The sequence below is a fragment of the Lissotriton vulgaris genome, chromosome 12 (assembly GCF_964263255.1).
Source record: "Lissotriton vulgaris chromosome 12, aLisVul1.2, whole genome shotgun sequence".
Taxonomy (NCBI): domain Eukaryota; kingdom Metazoa; phylum Chordata; class Amphibia; order Caudata; family Salamandridae; genus Lissotriton; species Lissotriton vulgaris.
In genome coordinates, this window is record NC_141700.1 from 544935606 (window position 1) to 544956937 (window position 21332).

The 21332-nt window shown below is 43.5% G+C and overlaps 1 protein-coding gene across 2 annotated transcripts in view; it reads right to left on the reverse strand.

Moving 5' to 3' along the window:
- NCSTN (nicastrin) overlaps positions 1 to 21332 on the reverse strand; it is a 150320-nt gene that overhangs the window by 120013 nt on the left and 8975 nt on the right. For both annotated transcript variants that reach the window (XM_086945340.1, XM_086945341.1), the window contains exon 2: positions 4205 to 4309. In XM_086945340.1, the coding sequence (XP_086801466.1) occupies positions 4205 to 4309 (105 nt within the window). The remainder of the gene's footprint in view (positions 1 to 4204; positions 4310 to 21332) is intronic.

Here is a 21332-nt window from a genome sequence, read left to right on the forward strand (position 1 = left end):
TTGCTGAAGTTGAAGCCACTCGTTCAGGCTGACAAAAATGTGAGCATGACTTGAACAGTCAATACCTCCAGACCTTTAAGGGCTAGGAGGAAGAAGCAGAAGTTCAGAAAAAAGGGTAACAGAACACCTCATGCAATGGGATTCATTCAGAGTAGACTTCTCAGAGCAGAAAAAAAAAAAGGAGGTAGATATAGGCACAGAACAGGGCTCATTGGGAGCGATGCAGGCTCACCCATCTCAACTTGTGAAGATGATATAGCATATACTCCACATGGGTTTCTCACTGGATTGTGTTGACCAGCTGACCTGGGGTGATGTTGGGGCTTCTATGAGCTTTCACTATATTGAGGTGCCCTCCCATGCATGTACTTCACTTAATTTGGGCCTTCATTCTCTATCTTCATCTCATGTCATCAGTTCCTTATAGCAAGCTCAGTACCACATCTCAGACAGGCAATCTTCATTCCCTTCACAGGTCAACCAGTAAGAATGTGGAATTGTTATGTTGGATACCTGTTTATTGCGGAACTTCTTTCCCGGTTTATTCTTCCCTCGCTTCCATCATTTCCACAAGCTAGATCAGCAGCTCTAGAATATATGAAGTGGGATGGGCACCTAGTATTGTGAATGTTCCTTTGTTACCTCCTTAGGATTCCTCACAATATTGTGTTAAACCAGTAATTCTGGACTCTTATAAGACTGACTAGACTCAAGCATTACTGTCCATCGCCATTCATCGGACATTCCTGAAGGAGGTGAATCTAATACAAGCATTTCGGCCACCAAAATCTGAGTCTACTGTTTTAATTGTCCAGTGTTGCGGAACTGCGGAAGTAAAACAGTGTAATTTTCTCTTTGGTAGGACTTGTGCCACACAACAGGAACCTTGTTTTTAATTCTACATTGACTGATTGGACTGTGGAATTTCATTTCTAGTGGTGGGATCACGGTTATAAGAAGATAAAGTGACTGAGTGCTAATTAACGTGTAGTTATAATTAGATCCTGTGGGTATAGAAGAGTTAGGATGCTGTTACAGTATTGGTGGATACTCTTGTACCATCAATCTTTTCCACACCATTTGTATTAAGGAGGTTGGCTCTGCAGTACAGCGATTGTACTGAGAAGTTAACAAAAAAAAAAAAAATGTGAGAGTGAGAGAAGGTTATGTTTCACTTTGGCACTGAAGGTGCTACTTAAAAGGGAAGGGGCTCAATACCTCTTGCCACCTAACAGGTGTATATAATGTTTCTGCATGGCATGGACTGTTAAGTCCATGGCATGCAGAAAGTGGGGATGCATGTAGACAGGGGGGCACAACATGTGCCTCCCTGCCTTCATCCCTTGCCCCAGAGGCCACAGTTTTCATGGCAGGTTCAATGCCATGGAAACTTTGGCAGTGAGGAAACATAATATGCTTGGCGGTGCCGTGGCTGCACCGCCAGCATATTGCTGGGCCAAACTACCGCACCACAACTGAGGGATCACGGATCACCAGTTTGCAGTGGTCCTGTGGCGGAGGGACTCATACTGCGGCGGTCAGACTACCAGCGCGGCAGTACACGCCACACCACAGCGAGTTTGGCAGTTTGGTGGACCACCAAACTCGTGATTAGGCCCCAAGTCTTCTGTATAAATCTATAAAATAACTGACTTTCTTAGGTGGGAAAAAGAATGGAAAAACCGTCCCAGCTCCTAATCTGTTCCATGGGGTTTTCTTGTTTACCCTATGAAGAAAAAAAGCATTGGCAAAGCCAACAGGTCTCACGTATGCAAGAGCTATTAGCTTTGCCAATGTGTTTTAACTATGTTGTACACCTGCGTGGTCGCTGTTCAGCATGGCTTAAAGTTAGTGGTGTAGCAGAGAGTGGCGTCGAGTGTCGCAGCGTCGAGTGAGGGAGCATTGAGTGAGGGGGTGCCAAGCGCAGGTATTGCCTCTTCATATATAGTCATAGTTACAGGAAGATGTGTAACTTTGTGAGCAGTAGAATCGTTTTTAAACTGTGATGTTCCGCATCCAAAGAGTAATTTATGGTTTCAGCTCACCATGTCTACTCTCACTGCTCTAGGTGGGCCAGGAGGGTAGGTCTCCTTGGTTTATTAAGGTGAACTTTAAAAAATCTAAGTTCTTCCAGTGTCATGGGTAGGGACACCACAGGGTTTGCGATAGACAGTAATATGTCAGCTGCCAACTCAGAGTTTAAATGTATCCCTGCCAAATGTACTACACTATGTGGTTTTTTGTCCTGATTCAATGTTCTAGTGGTTCAATGTGAGGTAAAAAAAGGGGAAGAGTGGGCACTCTTCTTGAACCTCTATCTAGGTCTACCGACTGTGACACTTAGTTGTTTAGCCAAATGCTTGCTGTAAGGGTCTGGGTGTCCACTAGATCCCAGTTCAAGAAGTGCTTCCCAAATCCCAGAAGAGTCAGCACATCTCTCACGAGGTCCTCTTTTGTGGATGGTGTTAGTAAATAGCTTAAGATGTCTATTCAGAAAACCGTTACCTGACAGATATTGTTTAAGCAACACAAACCTAAGCAGCCACCAATTCCTTAACATCAGCATATGAAGGGACTAACTTAGGGTTACAATGTAGTTAGTTACAGGCTACTGAATTTGCATCCAGATAACTCAGGATTATTAATATTCAACCAAGCTCTCTGGCCATGCACTGCTTATGACCTCAAATATTACTAGACTTAGGACATGTTCTATGAAATTACTGATAGAATCACCGATGATATCTGAAGTGACATCATGGATGACAGCATTATGCATAGAGGGGGGGCGCGAGTTATAGTTACTTCAGTTCATTATAACTGATAAATTCCTTTCTTTTTAGTTTACAATATTATGTTTGATCTGATATTTTCACATAAGTAGAAAAATCGCTTTAACCTTTGTTTTTTTCAGTGAAATCCTAAGGTTTTTTTTATGTAAAGTAAAATATTTCCACCAAACCTATCTAGAACATCACTTTAACATTTATTCTTTCCTGAGAATAAATATTTGACACACACACAGTTTGTATCTGTGCTAGCAAATTTTTTAAACATACGTTTTGCATTATTCCCTAATCTACCATCCCAACAGTTTCTTGATTTTTTATTTAATGCTACACAGAAAATCTGTTACAATCATCCCCTACATATGCAGCGGGGTTACTTGTAGAATTACCTACTGTCATATATGAAAGCAACAAGGGTGTTTTAGTCTAGACATGGCTTTGGTACCTTTTATAGATGAAGTAAGGTAGAAAAGGTCAGGGGAACGGACAAGGCAAAGGAGGAGAGAAGAGTGGGCTAAGTGAGAGAATGAGAGAAGAGTAAAGGTGAAAGAGCGGATGGGCAAAAAAGAGAAAACTGAGGCAAGGGAGGATGAAGAAAGGAAAAAAGAAGCATGGGCGTGAGAAAGAGGAAACACTGCTGGAAAGCAGGAGGGTGAGGGAGAATATGGGAAGCGGACAGGAATACAATTTTAAGTCACAGATATAGTGAGAGCAGAAGATGCCAAGAACATCAAGGAACATGGATAGCATGCAAGAGAAGAGAGATGAGATTGGCTGTAGAGGAGTTGAAAGACTATAACAAGAGCAGATTTGAGCAGGAGAGGATGGAGTAAAGCAAAAACTGGGCAAAGGTAACATGATTGGAAAATGCTATCGAATGGGATAAAGACTAGGGCAGTGGGTCTTATCCTTTTGTCTTCTGTGGACACCCAATTAATCATTACTGGAATCTGGGGACCTGCACTGACTCTTCATTGGAATCTGGGGACCCCCACTAACTCATTTCTGGAAGCAGAAGACCACAGCCTAAGCAATTTGCTGATTTGAACTGCTAAACAATAAACCCAAAAATATAGAAACAAGCTTTCAAACAAATACATAAATGATGGAACATTTTATTTAATTCACAAACCAATAATAAAAAAAATGTATTGGTAAGATTGGAGCTTTTCTAAATTCAATTGAGGCAATCCATTGCCCATGATATATTCTGTTTGATGCATGTGCCCTTCTCCCACAAATCAATCAGCGGATACCAACTTAATTTTTAACCATCACTTTCAAATATCCTTCATGTCTACAAATGCAGATTGAAAAAGGGCAGGAAATCTGCACGAGATGTTGAAACAGGTTTGGCACTCAAGTCAAATAGAACCTTATATGAAACATCACAGTAACAGTACATTTAGACTTACACTGACAGCCTATCTGGTTGGTGGCATTTAGAAGACGGACACAGGTAGCTGTTGTATTCAAGGGAATATAGATCTTCCTTTCAACTGAATTGCCACAACAGGGACCTATAAAATGAAAATAGATAATTATTACATTGTTGACTTTATTGCACAATTGGCTTCATAGATGAGCATAATTCTAATGGAACAACTCTCAGCAACTGCCAAAAGTTAATATAAATATTGAAATTTGTAAAGGGACATAGACCGCAAAAACAAGACGAATTAAAAACAAAAATTATTTTAAATTCTCACTTTCAATGCTTGTAAACAATTTTCCGCTTTTCCAAACTGGAACTAATGGGAGTCTTGGTAATAGTAAAGCTAGTTTACTGCAATAAAGGCTAAATTGGACTTTTCACAAAGTCAGGTTGAGCCATTAAATCCTGGATCTGCTTTTCTGACTGACAGTTCAGATCAGGATCAAAATCCTATGTATCCATGCATATCACTTACAGAAACCCAAAGGTTTGCCATGCATCTGTGCTTCACAGCTTACGATTCGTAGCTTAGAAAATTCCCACATCATTCAGTCAATATTCAATATGACAGAAGTGCAGAGGCACATTCCCAGGAGTCCAAAGACTTAAGCTTTAGAATCCATTCAAAGTGTTAGCTTTGGAACCCATTAAATCTCCATTGTGAGAGAAGTACTCAAACCCTTGTGGTTCAAGAAATGAATAAATATAATTCAAGTAACAAACTAAATTATTGACCGAAATAAAGCTCCACTGAATCAAAACTGAATATAGACTTGTGGAACCTTGCATTACGCCGGACGGTCAGGCTTAATAAGTTGCATACAACCACAAGGCTTAAAGAAGGCTGAAGAGATTACCAAGGTCAATTCAGAGTGAACTCTACTCATCCACAAGCACAGTAGTCTGCAGCCCTTGCAACATGATCTAAAAGCTGCTCGATATTTATACCCACTTGCCTTTACCTGGAAGCATCATGGTGTTTCCTGGGACAGCACAAGAACTAAAGGCAACAATGATAAAAGAGACATTTTAAGCACGCTTTTATTCAATGTTGATTTACCCATCTACATCCTAGATATGTGAACTTGCCACGAAACAATACACTGTTGGTCTACGAAACTCCAAATAGATCAAAGCTCCTCAATGGGTGGCCATACTACCACGGCATCTCTTCCCTTCAGACCAATAGCACGGAACCATTTTTAACATAATTTGGTTCCTACAAAAATGTATACTTTTCCAACATAAATAGGTTTGTGCCTGCAAAAGTGGAAAACTGCTAGTACCTTTAAACCATGAGCAGCTATAAATCATACGTAGATCACCGCACCTGGATGCTAGCACTAGTACATTGCTCCCTCTGGATCATTATTCTTAATGGGCTTAGAGGACAACTATTGCTTATCACTGGCAGGCTTCAATGTCACTCTCATTTGCTTGCTTTATATTGGTCAGCAGCCAAAGGCTTCCTACTTTTTCATGTGTTTGTCCCTTCCATAAAGAATGGACCATTTCTTGCGTCCTCCAATTATCATGTTTTATTTTTTGCATTACTGTTTATATGGGTTTAAGCACTCCACCAGAGTGGGTCTTTTTCAGATGGTTCTCTCTTCTCCCACCTCCATGTGCCTCTCTCAACAGTTTTGCTTGCCCCCACCGGCCGCCCCTCGCCCACGTTGCTTGCTCCTACCAGCCCTCCCTCCTTCTGTTATTGTTCATGTTGTTGCTTGGCTGCACCTGCCCTTCTTCCTTCTATTGTTGTCCATATTGTTACTTGCCCCACTCACCCTACCTCCGATCGTTTTCCCAGAGTCCGAAACTGTGGGCAAACAGACACTGGAGTTCCCTACCTGGTATTTTAGGGCCTCAAAGTATAAAGAGTTTCCCAGAACTGACACCACCCCTACCAGCTCTCAAACACCCACAAAAACTCCTTCCGCAAAGGACCATTCCAACACAATCAATCCTAACAATGTCATCTAACTCTAAACACAATGTCATCCATTACAAACATACACAACAAACAATATACTTCATATTCACCAATGCTCAAATCAGCCATACGGCATACAGCAGACACCACAGCCACACATACTTTTGCTGCTCTCTTCATCAGAGACCTGGGTCTCCACCACTTTTGAGCATCTCTTCAACATCAAGATCCCTCTTCAGTACTGCATACAGCACATCGATCGTTGACTCAGGACACGAAGCAGCACAGCAGTCATTCACTGATTTCCAAGTTGCACTCTAGAGCAAAATCTTCTAACAGAATAAAAAAGATATCGTAAAGCAATGGGAGAAACATTCCACACCTTGGAAGAAAACACCAACAGTAAGAAAGTCAAAATCAATAGGAAAGCTGGCATTACGTGTTACCTTGGCCTTTGTAATAGAAATAAACATACATTTTGTAGTCTTGCACATCAGACGTTCCCAATTTAGAGAACACGAAGTCAGTCAAATACCTTCTTACTTCTATCACTTTCTCATAAAACCCTTATTAAATACTTACAACACCTGTGCAGCCATTTCCAGTAAACCGCAAACGTCAATGCCTGGCTAGATACCATTTACATGCTCCCCTCAAATGCAGACTAACATGCCCTACTATTAATCTGCTTACCTAAACCTCAGACCAGAGTGGTCTGCAAGAGCTTATATCCAGAACTATCTAAAATTCCGCTCTTACAGTGCCATCAACTGTCTGAACTAATATTGGTCTTTTCACTATTCAGATCTTAAGGTCAAATGCATAGATAAAGCTGAACCCTTTGAAAACATAATTTGGGCTAAGAACAAGTTTAAGAAAGCCTCTTCAGCAGTGAACCTTACTGAACTCACTTTTCAACTATTAGATCATGCTAAGTCACCTGGATTCAACATCAACACAACATTGAACTCTAAAAACAAAAATGAAAAGTAAGATACAGATAGCATGGTACTTCCTATCCCAGCTTAAAGATGAAGGCAGCACCCCTCTCACCATCATCACAGATTACATTCTCTTGAAGAGCATCCATGTGACAGCAGCATGACTAATGAGGGACTGAGAAAGTCGAACTAGAGCAACACCCTCATGTACTAGAGCATTACCTTCAAGGCTCTGAACTCCAATACACCACTATACTGGGCAAACAATTCAGGACCAAAAGGGCAGGAAAAACTTCACATCCATGAGCTGAAATTCCATCTCGACCCTGATCTGACAAGTTATTTCCTTCCTCCACATCTGAAAATCAGTTGATCTACCCTCCCAGTTATAGGAAGAAAAGACTCACTGTGCACCAAAAGCTCAACTTTCTTCATCTGTATTGTTTTGCTTCTCACATGACACACAACACGTTGCTGCTGTCACCCTACCAAACTGAAATACACACAAACAAAGTGAACGCAAGAAAGAGAGAAGGAGTGGTATGCTGAAGTCACTTGAGAAAACAAATAATCTGACTCATGCAGAGATGAGGTGGTTGATGGGGAAACAGATATACTATAGTAGGCTGGGTGAGCCGGAGCAGGGTCAGTGACATATTCAGACAGATTATAAACTGTGTATCAGAGGCATTTTGCCTTTCAGAGACAGCCAGCTTGATATTGAATTGAAGTGGATCCATTCCCAACAACTTAACCTTGTCTCCCTTTTACCGTGTTAAACTGATACAATGCTGGCCTCTGGTAAACTGTGCTTCGGTCTCCCTTACAAGCATCTGTGTTTCACTGTTTCTCTGTTCCACCATGCATTTATCTGTCAACTGGTGGCAGCATCAACCCTTGTTGGAGTGTACATGTTTCCGGTCAGTGTTAATGTTCAAGTTTCCTTGACCCTGTTATTAGGAGCCAAGAAGTTAACTTGCTGGGTCATTCTTTCTTCTTCACCAGCAGATGGCTTTTTGCCATCCAGACCCGAGGCCCAACCCTGATCGACTGCAGCATTACCCTCGCCATAGGCTCTGCGATACCCAATGCCAATCATTAAAAATAACGTACCTCCCAATTTTGCTTCAATCTGCCATTTGTAGTGCCAAGAGCAAACTTCCTTTTTCTAGTCTTCTACTCCCATCCCACAGTTCACTTTCCAGCAAAACTTATTTTTGCATTTCATTGAATAAGCACATCCCGATTCCACATAGTGGTCAACTACTTTGTCTGAGAAAATATTTTCCTTCCAGGTCACATTGTACAAAAGAGGACCAATCAATAAATGGAGTGTGTTGCAACAGTGCTTGAATACTGTTCCCTTGTTGCTTGTTCTGGATGCCTCTGTTTAGGTACCATCATGATCTATGTCTGATTAATTCCATCTCCTTTGCCCAGAAGACCAAAAGCCTGTCCAGTGTTTAATTGCCTTAACTTCAGGTTTTTCCACTAGGAGACCTGGATCCTTAGCAAGTCCTTGTGCCTTCTCTCATTCAAAGTTTAAGAAAACAAGGGTACCCCAATAGTAAAACCTGGGGTTAAAGTCGTTTTTTGAGGAAGAACAATGGTTTTCGGTGGCCTAAAGAGGTCCTTATATATGTTAGATTTAGTAGGTATTATTTGACTTAATCAAAAAATGGAAGAGAGCATGTTTTTGTAGGATAGCGTATAAAAAGCTATTTTATTCTATTTATAGACTTTAAATATTTTTAAACATATATTTCAGGTGCTCACATTGGTGACAAGGTGCATGAGGTGACTAAGTGAAAATTTACAATGAAAAAAACTATATACAAATGTCACACAAACAAGGATATATTCCACATAAATATATACAATGGGGCAAGGAATTTCCTTGAAGGGGTCGACGGCGTTTCAATCTGTTTTAATTCAGATCATCATCAGGACATGGTGAGCTTTCTCTGGTTGGTGGAAAAAATCTTCCATCCAAGTGGGCAAATGATTAGTTTGGTCGCCAGTTATAAAATTTGATATTTAGTGTTTTCCAACAGTGGTGTTCAGTTAATTATCTAGGTATTTGGTTTTCATCGCAGTCACAATCCAGATTCCGATAGTCAGATTTCATTAATTATGCGAGCCAGGTGTTTCTTTTATTCAATTACTTTTGACCTCGTCCCGGCAGGAGTTAATCACCGCGTCCCTGGCTCGCATAATTAATGAAATCTGACTATCGGAATCTGGATTGTGACTGCGATGAAAACCAAATACCTAGATAATTAACTGAACACCACTGTTGGAAAACACTAAATATAAAATTTTATAACTGGCGACCAAACTAATCCTTTGCCCACTTGGATGGAAGATTTTTTCCACCAACCAGAGAAAGCTCACCATGTCCTGATGATGATCTGAATTAAAACAGATCGAAACGCCGTCGACCCCTTCAAGGAAATTCCTTGCCCCATTGTATATATTTATGTGGAATATATCCTTGTTTGTGTGACATTTGTATATAGTTTTTTTCATTGTAAATTTTCACTTAGTCACCTCATGCACCTTGTCACCAATGTGAGCACCTGAAATATATGTTTAAACATATTTAAAGTCTATAAATAGAATAAAATAGCTTTTTATACGCTATCCTACAAAAACATGCTCTCTTCCATTTTTTGATTAAGTCAAATAATACCTACTAAATCTAACATATATAAGGACCTCTTTAGGCCACCGAAAACCATTGTTCTTCCTCAAAAAAAAAAATTCTCTCATTCAAAAGCGTCTAAGCTCATTTAGGACTTCAGAGTGTCAGATGGAATCAGCAGATCCTATTTACAAAAGAAGACAATCCGGTTCTTCAAACCGCAGACCTGTCATAGAACCCATGTTCGAATAATCTGGCATTAATATTTTCATGTCGCTATACATTCCTGCCTTCTGTTCTAGTGACTGTGTCTTCCTGTTCAAGTGGTTGCTTAGTCCAGCCTACTTTGCACACTGTGCGAGTTTTGTACAAGCAGCACTGTAAGCTACTCTCAACAATAGAATATATAACAAAAAGAAGGGAGCAGACAAAAGACTAAACCAAGTACCCCACAGAAAAAAAAGGAATGGCAAACATTCCATATATACAAAAGCTTTGCAAAGGACTATCGCCAACACATGAAACGTATACCAGTTACTGAAAGTCTAAATGTCCTTCATACAAAGAACAGGTCCCACTAGTGAAGGCATTGAAAGGTTCACTCACTACAATACTGAAATGATCCCACACTGGAGGTCTGCCAATTCAAAATTACCATTGCTTACAAAACACATCATGAGGCCAGAATACTACCTCAGGTACACCTAAAGTGATATTTTCAGCACCACTGACACAGGTTCGGTCAGGGACAAGTCTAGACTGGCATCTTTCATTATTCCACGCAACCCCCCGACCCCCCATAAACATTTTGCTACTTTTTTTTATTTTATAGCGTCTAACAGATAAAACTGAAGCTGTTATTATAAGCACCATTTAATTTGACATGCCTTTAATCCCTACCTGCATAACACCATGGCCATTTGCTGGAGTTAATATTAGTGGCCATTTAGAAGGTTGTTTTTAAAAGCTGCAAACGGAAACATGATAAAACCACTGCAAAGCATAAACAATAGACACTGCAGCATAAATAGTATGGATTTTTTGTTTGTCAACTTGCACTGAAATGAGGAATACTTACAGTGAGATAAAATGTATTAAAAAAAATCTTAACACCCTATAACCCAAATGAGTAACATTTTAAATGCATGATTGATTTATGAAAAGGTACATGCTTCACATTCCATAACGCACTAATGGTTAGGCACTATGCAAAGCCTCAATTAGACAAGTTAAAATCACTCCCAGGCAGGCTGGAATGTCTGAAAAACCAGTAGGAATTCACGTAGCTTTCGTATGGCATTTGTTTGGAGCACATGACCCACATTTTTGTCAAATCTGAGAAAGGTGACCGAGTCCCTCACATTGGAGGGGATATCCCCACCCAACACTTATGTCTGAGGATAGTTGGCTAATATTTCGCATCTAGTGGTGCTTGTGTGAAGATCCACACTGACACCATCAAATTGGAGGGATGCGTACCAAGCTCCTCCAGTTGATGCATTACTTTAATTGAGCACTTCAGTAAAGCCTCTCAAGAAGCAACATGTAAACTATTATCATTACATTGAACATAAAATAATAATTGACAGCATAAATTCACAAAGCTTTAAGATTAATATTTCAGATTGTTATTTAGATCACATAAAAAATGACTAAGATTAACGAGGGAAGAAACAAGGTACACTTGCTGACTGAAGTATATGGCGTCTTCATTACAGAAAACGTCACGCCTGATTCGCTGATCCTGTCTCAATTAGGGGTTTAAGTGCAGCCCTTGCATTCATTTAAGTAGGGCACATTCAGCATTCTTTAAAGCAAGGTGGTAAGTGGATCACCCAACTTGAAAGGGATTTACCTGTAGAGTTTTCTTGTAAAGGTGTATGCCATAAACAGGAGTTTAGAATTAAATTTTTGTTTTCCTACACATGTTCTGTCATTCCCTCTGCATTTTTTTCCGGGGGAAATGGCTAGTAAATACCGAAACATGTTGTATTTTTGTACAGAAAGATCAGAACATCTAATTCCCTAATCTGATAGCAAAGAAGAGGCCTGGGTGCCCATTCCACGGATAAACAGGAGAAAAGAGAAATACATGCCAACCAAACTGATTTAGGTAGCCTGCTGCTTTTGAGGTTAAATGTCAGTCAGCAAATTGATGTCCGTAACCATATTGCATTGTGCATGGTTCCAATTGAACACGTACATTCCAGCTTGTTGAGCATAAATAGAATCACCTTCAAACGCCTGAATTTTATGTCAGCCCAACAGACAAGGATAATACCTTCTTTACTTTAGCAACTCAGCAGCAACTTAAACAACAATATACATACCATCATAAAACAAAAAAGGCTACAAGCCCCATGGGCTTTCCGGAACAGTATGACAACATTCAAACAGTGCAACCAATTAGGATGCAATGAGGCACACAAAGAGTTCCATATATAGCCAATCAGCAGACGAGAAAGGTGCTTCCCTTTTGCTGTTATATATTGTCACAACTTCTTTACCAAATGTTCCTTCCTACTGTATTTTCTTACTGTCTGCAGTGACCCAAACTTCTTTCCAATCAGGGACTCTCAGCCAGGCGTGCAACACCCATAGGCCTAAAAGGGCTTTAGAACACACACCACCTTCCCCCTTCCGTCGTGTGTCTCAGCCCGAGCTGCTGCAGGTAGAGCTGCTGTGGGCTCGGCTGGGCATTGTCTGGAGTCTTATCTCCCACACCGGACCTTTTCACAGGTCTTTAAAGACAATTTGCATATTTACATACCTTTGTAAACTGGCTACCGAGTTTTTTTTCTGGTTCCAGTACCCCCTGGGCCCCCAATCAGCCTATTCCTTACATTTGTATTTTACATTTACTGCCATTATGTGAGAATGCATTTCATGAAAAGGAATATAAAGCAGGGTTGCCAAAAGAAAAATGCCAGCCATGTGTTGTTTAAAGAGCCTGCAAATACCTTGTCTGGACACTAAAAAGAGTTCTAAATAAACAAATATGTATTCATTCGTAATGTGACTTTTCTGTCTTTATTCCTTTTAATTTATCAGTCATGGATCATTCAGAAAGCCCTATAACACAATTTTAAGTGCTTTCTATTTATATTTGCTGTTTAAAGTATGCAAAGATAAGTGCTGAAAATACGGCTTTAGGTGACTGCCTAGTTTTGTATCGTCTTGGACATAAAAATAATGAGCTGGCAACCCAAATCATAAGACTGGAAGTTTGTTGCAGGATCATCACATTATTTCCTCCACCCTCGAACCCTGATTAATGCCATAATAGCAATAATTTAACTTATATACAAAACCCTACGGCGCTGTCAATAACATGCTGAGTAACTTCAAGTGCCTGGGATGCACCCTGCATTCAACCAACTCATTCCTCATAGTCGCTCTTTACTTTCACCCTCACCCTGCACTCACAGTGATCACAATGCACTCACACCGATCACCATGCACTCACGCCATTCCCCTGCTCACTCTGCACTCACAGTGATCACTCTGCACTCACAATGCACTTGAGCTGTTCACCCTGTAACTCACCCTGCAGTCAGACGAGCACACTACTCACCCTGCACTCGTGACACTTCATTCACCTGTCCCCCTCACTGCTCAAACTGCAATCTCACTCAAACAAGCCCATCACTAATCATGCATTCATTTATCCCACTCTGCATCTACATCCGCACCAAATTCATATGGTCACCTCATTCACCCTGCAGTCACTCCTCTTACCCTACTCTCACACTGTCGCATCGCTCACCGTACACTTATGTGGACACTCCTGTCACCCACTCAGCGCAGAGGGTTAATGGGCCTGCTACAAAGAATGTGCACTGTGAAGATCACAGAACTGAGTGTGAGTAAACTATGAGAAGCGCTATCAAAATTGAAATGTTTGTCACAAAGGTGCTATAAACAAATGAGGTGCATTGTTGGTGAGTGGTAGAGAGGGAATTCATGGAGAGGGGGGAAATGGGGGTGCCAAAAAAGACTGAAGCACCGTGTGCGACCAGAGCTAGGGCCAGCCCTGGCTGAGAGTGCTAGCCCCTCCCCGAAGTTCGGGTCTAGTTGTGCCCCTGCAGTCTCCGCACTCTACTCGCATCAAGTAAGTGCCTGTACTTCATCACTAAAGTGAGCACTACCGAGTGGTGGTGGTTAGGCGTCTCAGAGATGACTATGTATTGACAATTCGAAGTACCCTTTTCACATCGCCACAGGCAGGAACCAGTGCCTTTTTGAAAGCGGCTCTGTCAAAGGCATGGACCCCTGATTGGCTATTTCATGCAACAAGGTCCCCTGCATGCAACAGAAGGAATGTGTGGGAAGACCAGAGATTTGGCATCATGTTTCCTTCCAGAGAGAGGAATATGAGAGGTTCCAAGAGGAATTCCACAGAAGCCAACAATGGGAGCTACGGCCAAGGAGTTGTATTATTATGGATTCTCAAGGGTGTCTTGGGGAAACGAGTAAAAATGTTTGTGCATCTTTAACGGAGGCTAACAATGGATGCAGGGGTCTTGCAAACTTTGCTAGGTTTTTGGCTGGAGTTTTTTTTATTCGCCGCAGCAGTTCTACCGGCCAACACTGATACGGTTTGCTGTTCCCCTGGAGGGTGTTATCTTTCAGGAGGTCAATCAGCTCACGATCAAGAGAATTACCCAGGAGACATTAACTCATGCATATGGTTTCCACAGCAGATTTTTTGTTGTGGACAAAAAAAAAAAAAAAAGGGGTGGTCATAACCCTGAAGGAGTTCAACTCCTGGATTAAGTACAAACCTTTCAAAATGGAGAGGGTTCCTGACCGATAGGACATTCTGTGACTCAATGGTTCGTCGGAACTTGAAAGATTCATATCTGACCACACATTTTTGAACTTTGTAACAGATTATTGCCGTTTCAGAGGCAGGATCGATCTTATGAGTTCTCAGCTCTCCTATTCGGCCTCTCATCCACCCCATGGTGCTTCTCTAAACTGAAGAAGTGGGTGGCACGAACTTTGAGGGCAAAAGGGGTGTGAATGATATTCTACTTGCACAATATTCTCCTGATGTCCCATGGTTGTTTTCTCCTCATTCAGCCTCTCCATGACAATCAACCTCTTGCAGGATATTAGATTCCTGATCAATGTCTCGGCTGTCTCCAAAGCAACAACTGGTGTTTTGGGCTTTCAAATGAATTCAGTGAGAGCATCCCTATTGCTTTCCAATACAGTGATTCACTCAAAGAACAAGATAAGTAAGAACTTGGTAAAAGGACAGTTATGTTAATATCATTTATAACATACGTGGCTACTCAAGAGTGTCCCAGCGCGGAAGCCAAATGATGGAGGGAAGGAGCTGGGAAGAGGGACACATTAGGCAAACAGCCAAGTTTTTTTAACAGTTTCATTAACAACCTTGGGTTAGTAGTATTCCGTAGTGTTTAGGGCAGAGAATTCCAGGCTTGAGCTGCCTTGAAAGAGAGAGAGCTGCCCCCCATTTGTACCAGACAGAACCGAGGGATCACTTCCAGCCGCTGAGAGGCTGAACGCAACAGCCTTTGTGGCACATAGAAGCTGAAGTGATTCCTCAAATACAAAGGACCCAAGCCATGGAGGGCTGCATGGGCCCGGGTGAGGGCCTTGAATTTGACCCGTTGGACCATGGGAAGCCAGTGTAGGTCTAGGAAATATTGCTTCACACTAGTTCTTCCAGAGATGTTTTGCAGAGCTCTGGCGGCCGCACTTTGTACAACTTGCAACTTCCTCAGCTGGAAGTCTGACAGACCTATACACAGTGCGTTGGCATAGTCTAGGCATGAAAGAATCAGTGCTGCATGACCATTTCCTTGGCTGCTCTGGGTAGCAAGGGCAGAAACTTCCTGAGAATCTTTAGTGTATTAAAAACACTGTCTGGTCATTTTCTTTATTTGTGTGGAGAACTTACGGTCCTCATCAAACCACACATCTAGGTTTTTGACAGGCTGACCCACAGAGCTAGGTAGAGGGCAGTTCGTCGGTCAGAGGGCTTCCCTAAACTGAGGAGGAAAAGACCCATACAAAAGAACCTCCGACTTCTCTTTGTTACACTTCAGCTGGGCAAATGCCAGCCATTCAAAAACTGCTGTAAGACAGGCTTTGGCCTGGACAGGAGATACATCTGCCTCCCTCCAACTGAAGAGGAGCTGGGTGTCATCCACATAAGCGATGATCTTTGCTCCCAGCTCCTCTGCACAAGAATTCAACGGGGTAACAAATATTAAACAGCAGAGGGCTCAGGGTAGATCCTGCGGTTGACACCTTTGAGGGGCCGAAGAGGAGGGAGGGGGCCATATCTGCTGTGATCTATCTTCTAGGAATGACTTGAGCCAATTCCATGCTCAGCCCGAAAAACCAATGTTGGTGAGGCGAGCAAGAAGCAGAGAGTCTGATACCATGTCGAAGGCGGCAGAGTGGTCCAATAAAATCAAGGCCGCTCTGCCACTAAACACTCTCTAATTGCTTCAGACATCCCCACCAACGCTGTCTCTGTGCTATAAGTAGCCCTAAACTCTGATTGGGCTAGTTGCAAAAGGCCAAATGTTTCTAAAAAATTTGACAACTGTTTGAACACCGCTTTCTCACACACTTCTGCTAAGGCAGGCAGAAGCGAGATGTGAAGGAAGCTAGCCGGAGAGGATATGTCAAATGATGGCTTTTAAAGTAAGGGAAGGAGTTTAGCCTGCTTCCATTCCAAGGGTACAATAGCTGTCTGAAGGGACATACAGTCTTCTATGAAACAAATAGCGAGAATTGTTGAACGTCACTCAGCTTCGATCCAATTGGTCTTTTCAAGGCCTCTTCATGATGTTAGCCAAGGACTTTTGGCAAAATATTGCCTCCAAGGCAAAACTGCAGAGAGAGCAGAATGTTTGCCTGTCAGCAACAAACTGGTAACAGGCTGGAATTCCTATTGGACAACAGTGACTGGATGCTGAAGAGAGAAGTCTTCCTGGCATTAGTAGACGTGGAGTCCATGTCATCTAGATCTCTTTGAATCCCAGCTCAATAGACAACTTCCCAGTTTTTTCAGCTGAAAGCCGGATCCAGAAGTGAAAACAACTGAAGCCTTTCTTCAAAACTGGCGAGGAGCTCTTCATTATGCTTTTCTTCCCCCACTCCCATGTATCATACTACCCAGTTAGAACTCTGAGATTTGCAGGCAAGAACTGGAGTTGATCATAGTAGTGACCCGTGGAAGTCACAAGTGTGGTTTCCAATTCTCTTGAAACAACTGTAAGAGTGCCCAGTCCTGTTGCCATTTGCACCAGACTAGTGGCGGCTGGTGATTGAAAATAGTGGTGATGGGGGGGGGGGGGGGGGGGGGGGGCGGCACAAATTCAAACATTGAACTGCACCATGCGATTAAGCCTCACTACCCACTTACTTTCATTCACTACTCACCCACCTACATTCAACATGTTACTCATCACCAACTGCCTTCTGTCACCTATCCATTCACTCATCCACATTAAGCGATTCCCTGCCATTCAGTCAACTAGTTGCCCACATTTACTATGCCTCTCAGTCATCCCCTGCAATCCCGACTCATCCATTCACACAAAACACACATAGACTCCCCATCCAGTATCTAGCAGTTTTAGAGCTAAAACGCTACACTTACAGGCTTTATTAATGTTAGCATTATTGAACCTTCACATTGTTTAATATGAGTTTAATATGCCATATCACATGTAGCAGTTAATCTGCACAAGAAATACAAAAAAAATCTCACTAACCCCGATAAAGTACTTAAACCATTGCTGCCTTAGAGAGACACCAGCACTTAGAAAGGCAGTAAAGGGAAGGGAGAGCTGAGAGAACACATTTCTACTTATTTTCTGTAAATAGAGCAAGCTCTGACCAGGCCTCGACAAATCTACTCACCCACTATCTATGGGGAGTCCGATTTTATCAGGTCGAGCAATATTCAGAGCCTACTCGTCCCTTCTGACGAGCTGACAAACAGGTTTTCTGTTCACTCACAAAGTTGATGAACATCAAGGATTCCTTTAAATTTTGTTTTCATATTGTCACATTTATTCTGTGTTCAGAGACAGAGGTCAATTCTTTAGTAATCATGCGTGCCCTATATGTGGGCTAGATTCTTATTGTGCATGGAGAGAATGTTTAGTCTATTAATTCAAAGCAAATGGAATGCTGAACTCGCATACTGGAAGGTGCTCTCATATGATAATGAAGAAAAAGGCAGAGCGGAAAAATAAAATAGTTGCCTAGGATGACATAATGAGTTGCGGTCTAGAAAAAATTGTATGATTTTTCAAGGCCTGTCCACCTTACGCTTGTGTGCTCCTTGTCCTTGGCATATTTATGGCTTGAGGTCAGGTCATACACTCTTGTCTCCCAGACAAGCACTGGATGAAGTTATTATCTGATTTATATTCCTCGGTCTAGACTCTTGTCCTGCTTTATTGCGTAATGTCACATGCTGTTAATGAAATGTGACTATAAAGTATGGGCAGACCTCTGTTAACATGCCTTTTAACCCACCATTTCATCATAGATTAGGGTGTGATCAGTAAGGTTTGCTGATCACACGCCACCCTTTGAGGAGCTAGGAATGGGTGGAGTAATAGCAGCTCAGCGGTATGCGATCTTTTAAATTCAGGGCTGAATAGTGAAACGCTGGATGCGTGGGAAAGCCCTGTAAGTGCTGCTGTACAGCATCAGCCACATGCTCGCACGGGTGCAGTGGGCCTCATGAAAGTACATGACTTTCACTGGTAATATGAGTCAACAAAATTTTGTTTTTTTAAATGTATTTGAATAACTGCTTCAATAGAAAGGCAACAAAGAGGGAGCGCCACAGCCCCTTAGCCCTTGACCACCAGCCGCCCCTGTTCAAGACCTAATTATGGATCCTCTGTTTAATCGCCATCCCCCGATGCTCGAGGGTCGACTACGCCTGGTGGCATGGAGGCTTTTCAGGATACATGACAGCTTCCAGGACTTTTGGACAAAGCTGCTCAATATATTTTGGTTGTCTAAGCAGACAGCACCCATAAGTGTTGCAACTCTTCCTGGGGACGCAGATGTTTCTGGTGTCCAGAATGGGACATCAATACCATTCGGGCAGATAGAGCACATATTTTGAAATTCCATTCAGAATTAGCAGAGTTGGGCACAGCATAGAGGTCTCAAAATAATTTTAGATCAGCCATTATTGCAGGTCATGTTTTGATTTTACAAGTTCCAGGGGAGCAACCCTTCTTGATTTGCAAACTTCCAAGGGGAATCAGATTTACAATCCTGAAGCACTGGCCCTCAAAAGAGGATTTATCTATGAAACAAGTATCTGCCAAATTGGCAACACATCTCGGTTTAATTTCCCACTGGAAAACTTCAGACATCACAGGAAGAATTTTCACTCCTAAAGAATATGAATAAAAACTTCTTCTAGATCGATATATTATCTGATCCGGCCAGCAGAATCTTTGTGTGGTGAGATGTTTTAAGAAAAATGAGACAGTCAGGCGAGTACAGGCCATCACAAGCATATTTGCTGCGGACATCTTTCTGGTAGCCCTTTACTCCAGTGCTGGCTGCCACGTTAGAAAGTGGATCATGTCTGAAGCTGGTACTTAAACCTCTGTTTAAGGATTGCTCTGGACTAAGTGGTACCATGGCTTTGAAATCTATGATATTTGGAATGCACCTAGAGGAGATCATAAATTGTACATACTGGTCATCGGAGTATGTTCTAAAGTGTTTCTACTTTAAGAATGTTATGAACTAGGCCAAAGTGTTTATTGAACTTTAAATGGGCATAATCCTCAAATGCCAGCCCTGACACAGAATGTAAAAATTCCTAGCTTTGGGGCGTGGCCAAGATGGCGGCGGAGTAGGACGCCTTTTCGTGCCGCTCCGGCGCTGATCCGACAAAGCTTCTAATAGCACGACTTTGGGGTAGCGCACCCTCCTCAAAAGCGGTGGGGAAGTCCGTCTGACAGAGCGGTCGGCACTGGTATGATCGCTGGAGCGGTGTAGCCCCGAGATTGCTCCTGAGATCGAGCGCACTCCGCGGCCTGCGAGACCCCGGGCTCTCCTGACATCGGCGCCCGGCACAAGTAGTGGGCGGGGCCCTGAAGCTCGTCTGAAGAGGTCGGAGCTGGTGGAAGGTGGAGGGTCGCTGTGATCCGACGAACAATAGAACTGGCGGCAGATATAGCTTCGACTCCACTGGCCCCCGGGGTGTTACCGAGACACCTGCACTCCGAAGGTGTTGGCCTTGAGCGGCGGGGCTCTCCCTGCCCTGGCATGGAGTAGGGGGAACGGTGTTGGCCCAACAGACCTCGGCGCAGCTTGCATCGCACGAAAGCCCGGAGGGTGCTTGGGGGCAGGCGTCAGCACCTGGACTTTGTCCTGCCTGAACTCCGATGGGGCCCACGGATCATACTGCTGTACACGTGGGGCTGGGTGCAGCTGGAGACTACGGAGCGAGAACTGGTGTGCGTTTGACCTGAACGGCGCGGCCCGCCAGGTGGCGCTGGGCCGGAGCACTGTGAGCCGCCATGTCTACTGTGGAGTAGGGGTGCAGTGCTAGCCAACGGATCCCGGCGCAGCTTGCATCGCACGGAGGCCTGGAGGGTGCTTGGGGGCAGTCGTCTGCACCTGGACTTTGTCCTACCTGGACACCGGTGGGGCCCACGGATCGTACTGCTGTGCAAGTGGGGCTGGGCGCAGCTGGAGACTGCGGAGCGTGAACTGAAGTGCGTTTGGACTGACCGACTCGGCCCGCCATTATACTTGACCACGTGGCGCTGGGCCGGAGCACTGTGAACCGCCATGTCTAATGTGCAACGCAAACGGGGCCAGGGGAAGGATAATGCCCCGAAATCTTCCCAACAGCCGGCTTCCCCTGGAGCCAGTGGGTCGGCAAAGCAGTCGGATGATGAGGCTCCGGCGACGAAAGCCTTCATGACCGAACTCTTTGCCTCCATTAAGGAGGACATCTCCGAACTTAGAGCGCAGCTGGCCTCCGACTTGCGGGAGGTGCGGAGAGGCGTGGATGGCCTAGGCGAGAGGGTAGCAACCTTGGAAGATCGAGATCTGAGTGTGGCCACCGACGTCCACCTGCTACAGCAGGACATTATTCGCCTCACTGAGCAAAACCTAGATCTGCAGTTGCACACGGAGGACCTGGAAAACCGCTCCCGTAGAAACAACATCCGAATACGGGCGGTGCCATGGGACGGTGAGGCTGGGGACCTGCGGGGATATGTTCAAGACCTGTTCCTTCACATATTGGATGAAGAAGACACGAAGGAGATCCAGATGGACAGAGTGCACAGGGTTGGTCTGCCCCGGCGCGCCCCCCCCCCCCCCGACATCCTAGTGTGCGTCCACGATTTCCAGCTTAAGGAACGGATCCTACGCAAGGCCAGAACCCTCACATCGCTGCAGTTCCGGGATCATCGACCTCAGCTATACCAGGACCTGGCGGCCTCTACTTTGCAAAAGCGGCGGGAGTTTCGCCCGGTGACTGCATTCCTGAGGGAGAGAGGCATCGCCTACTCTTGGGGGCACCCTTTTAGGATCATTTTCA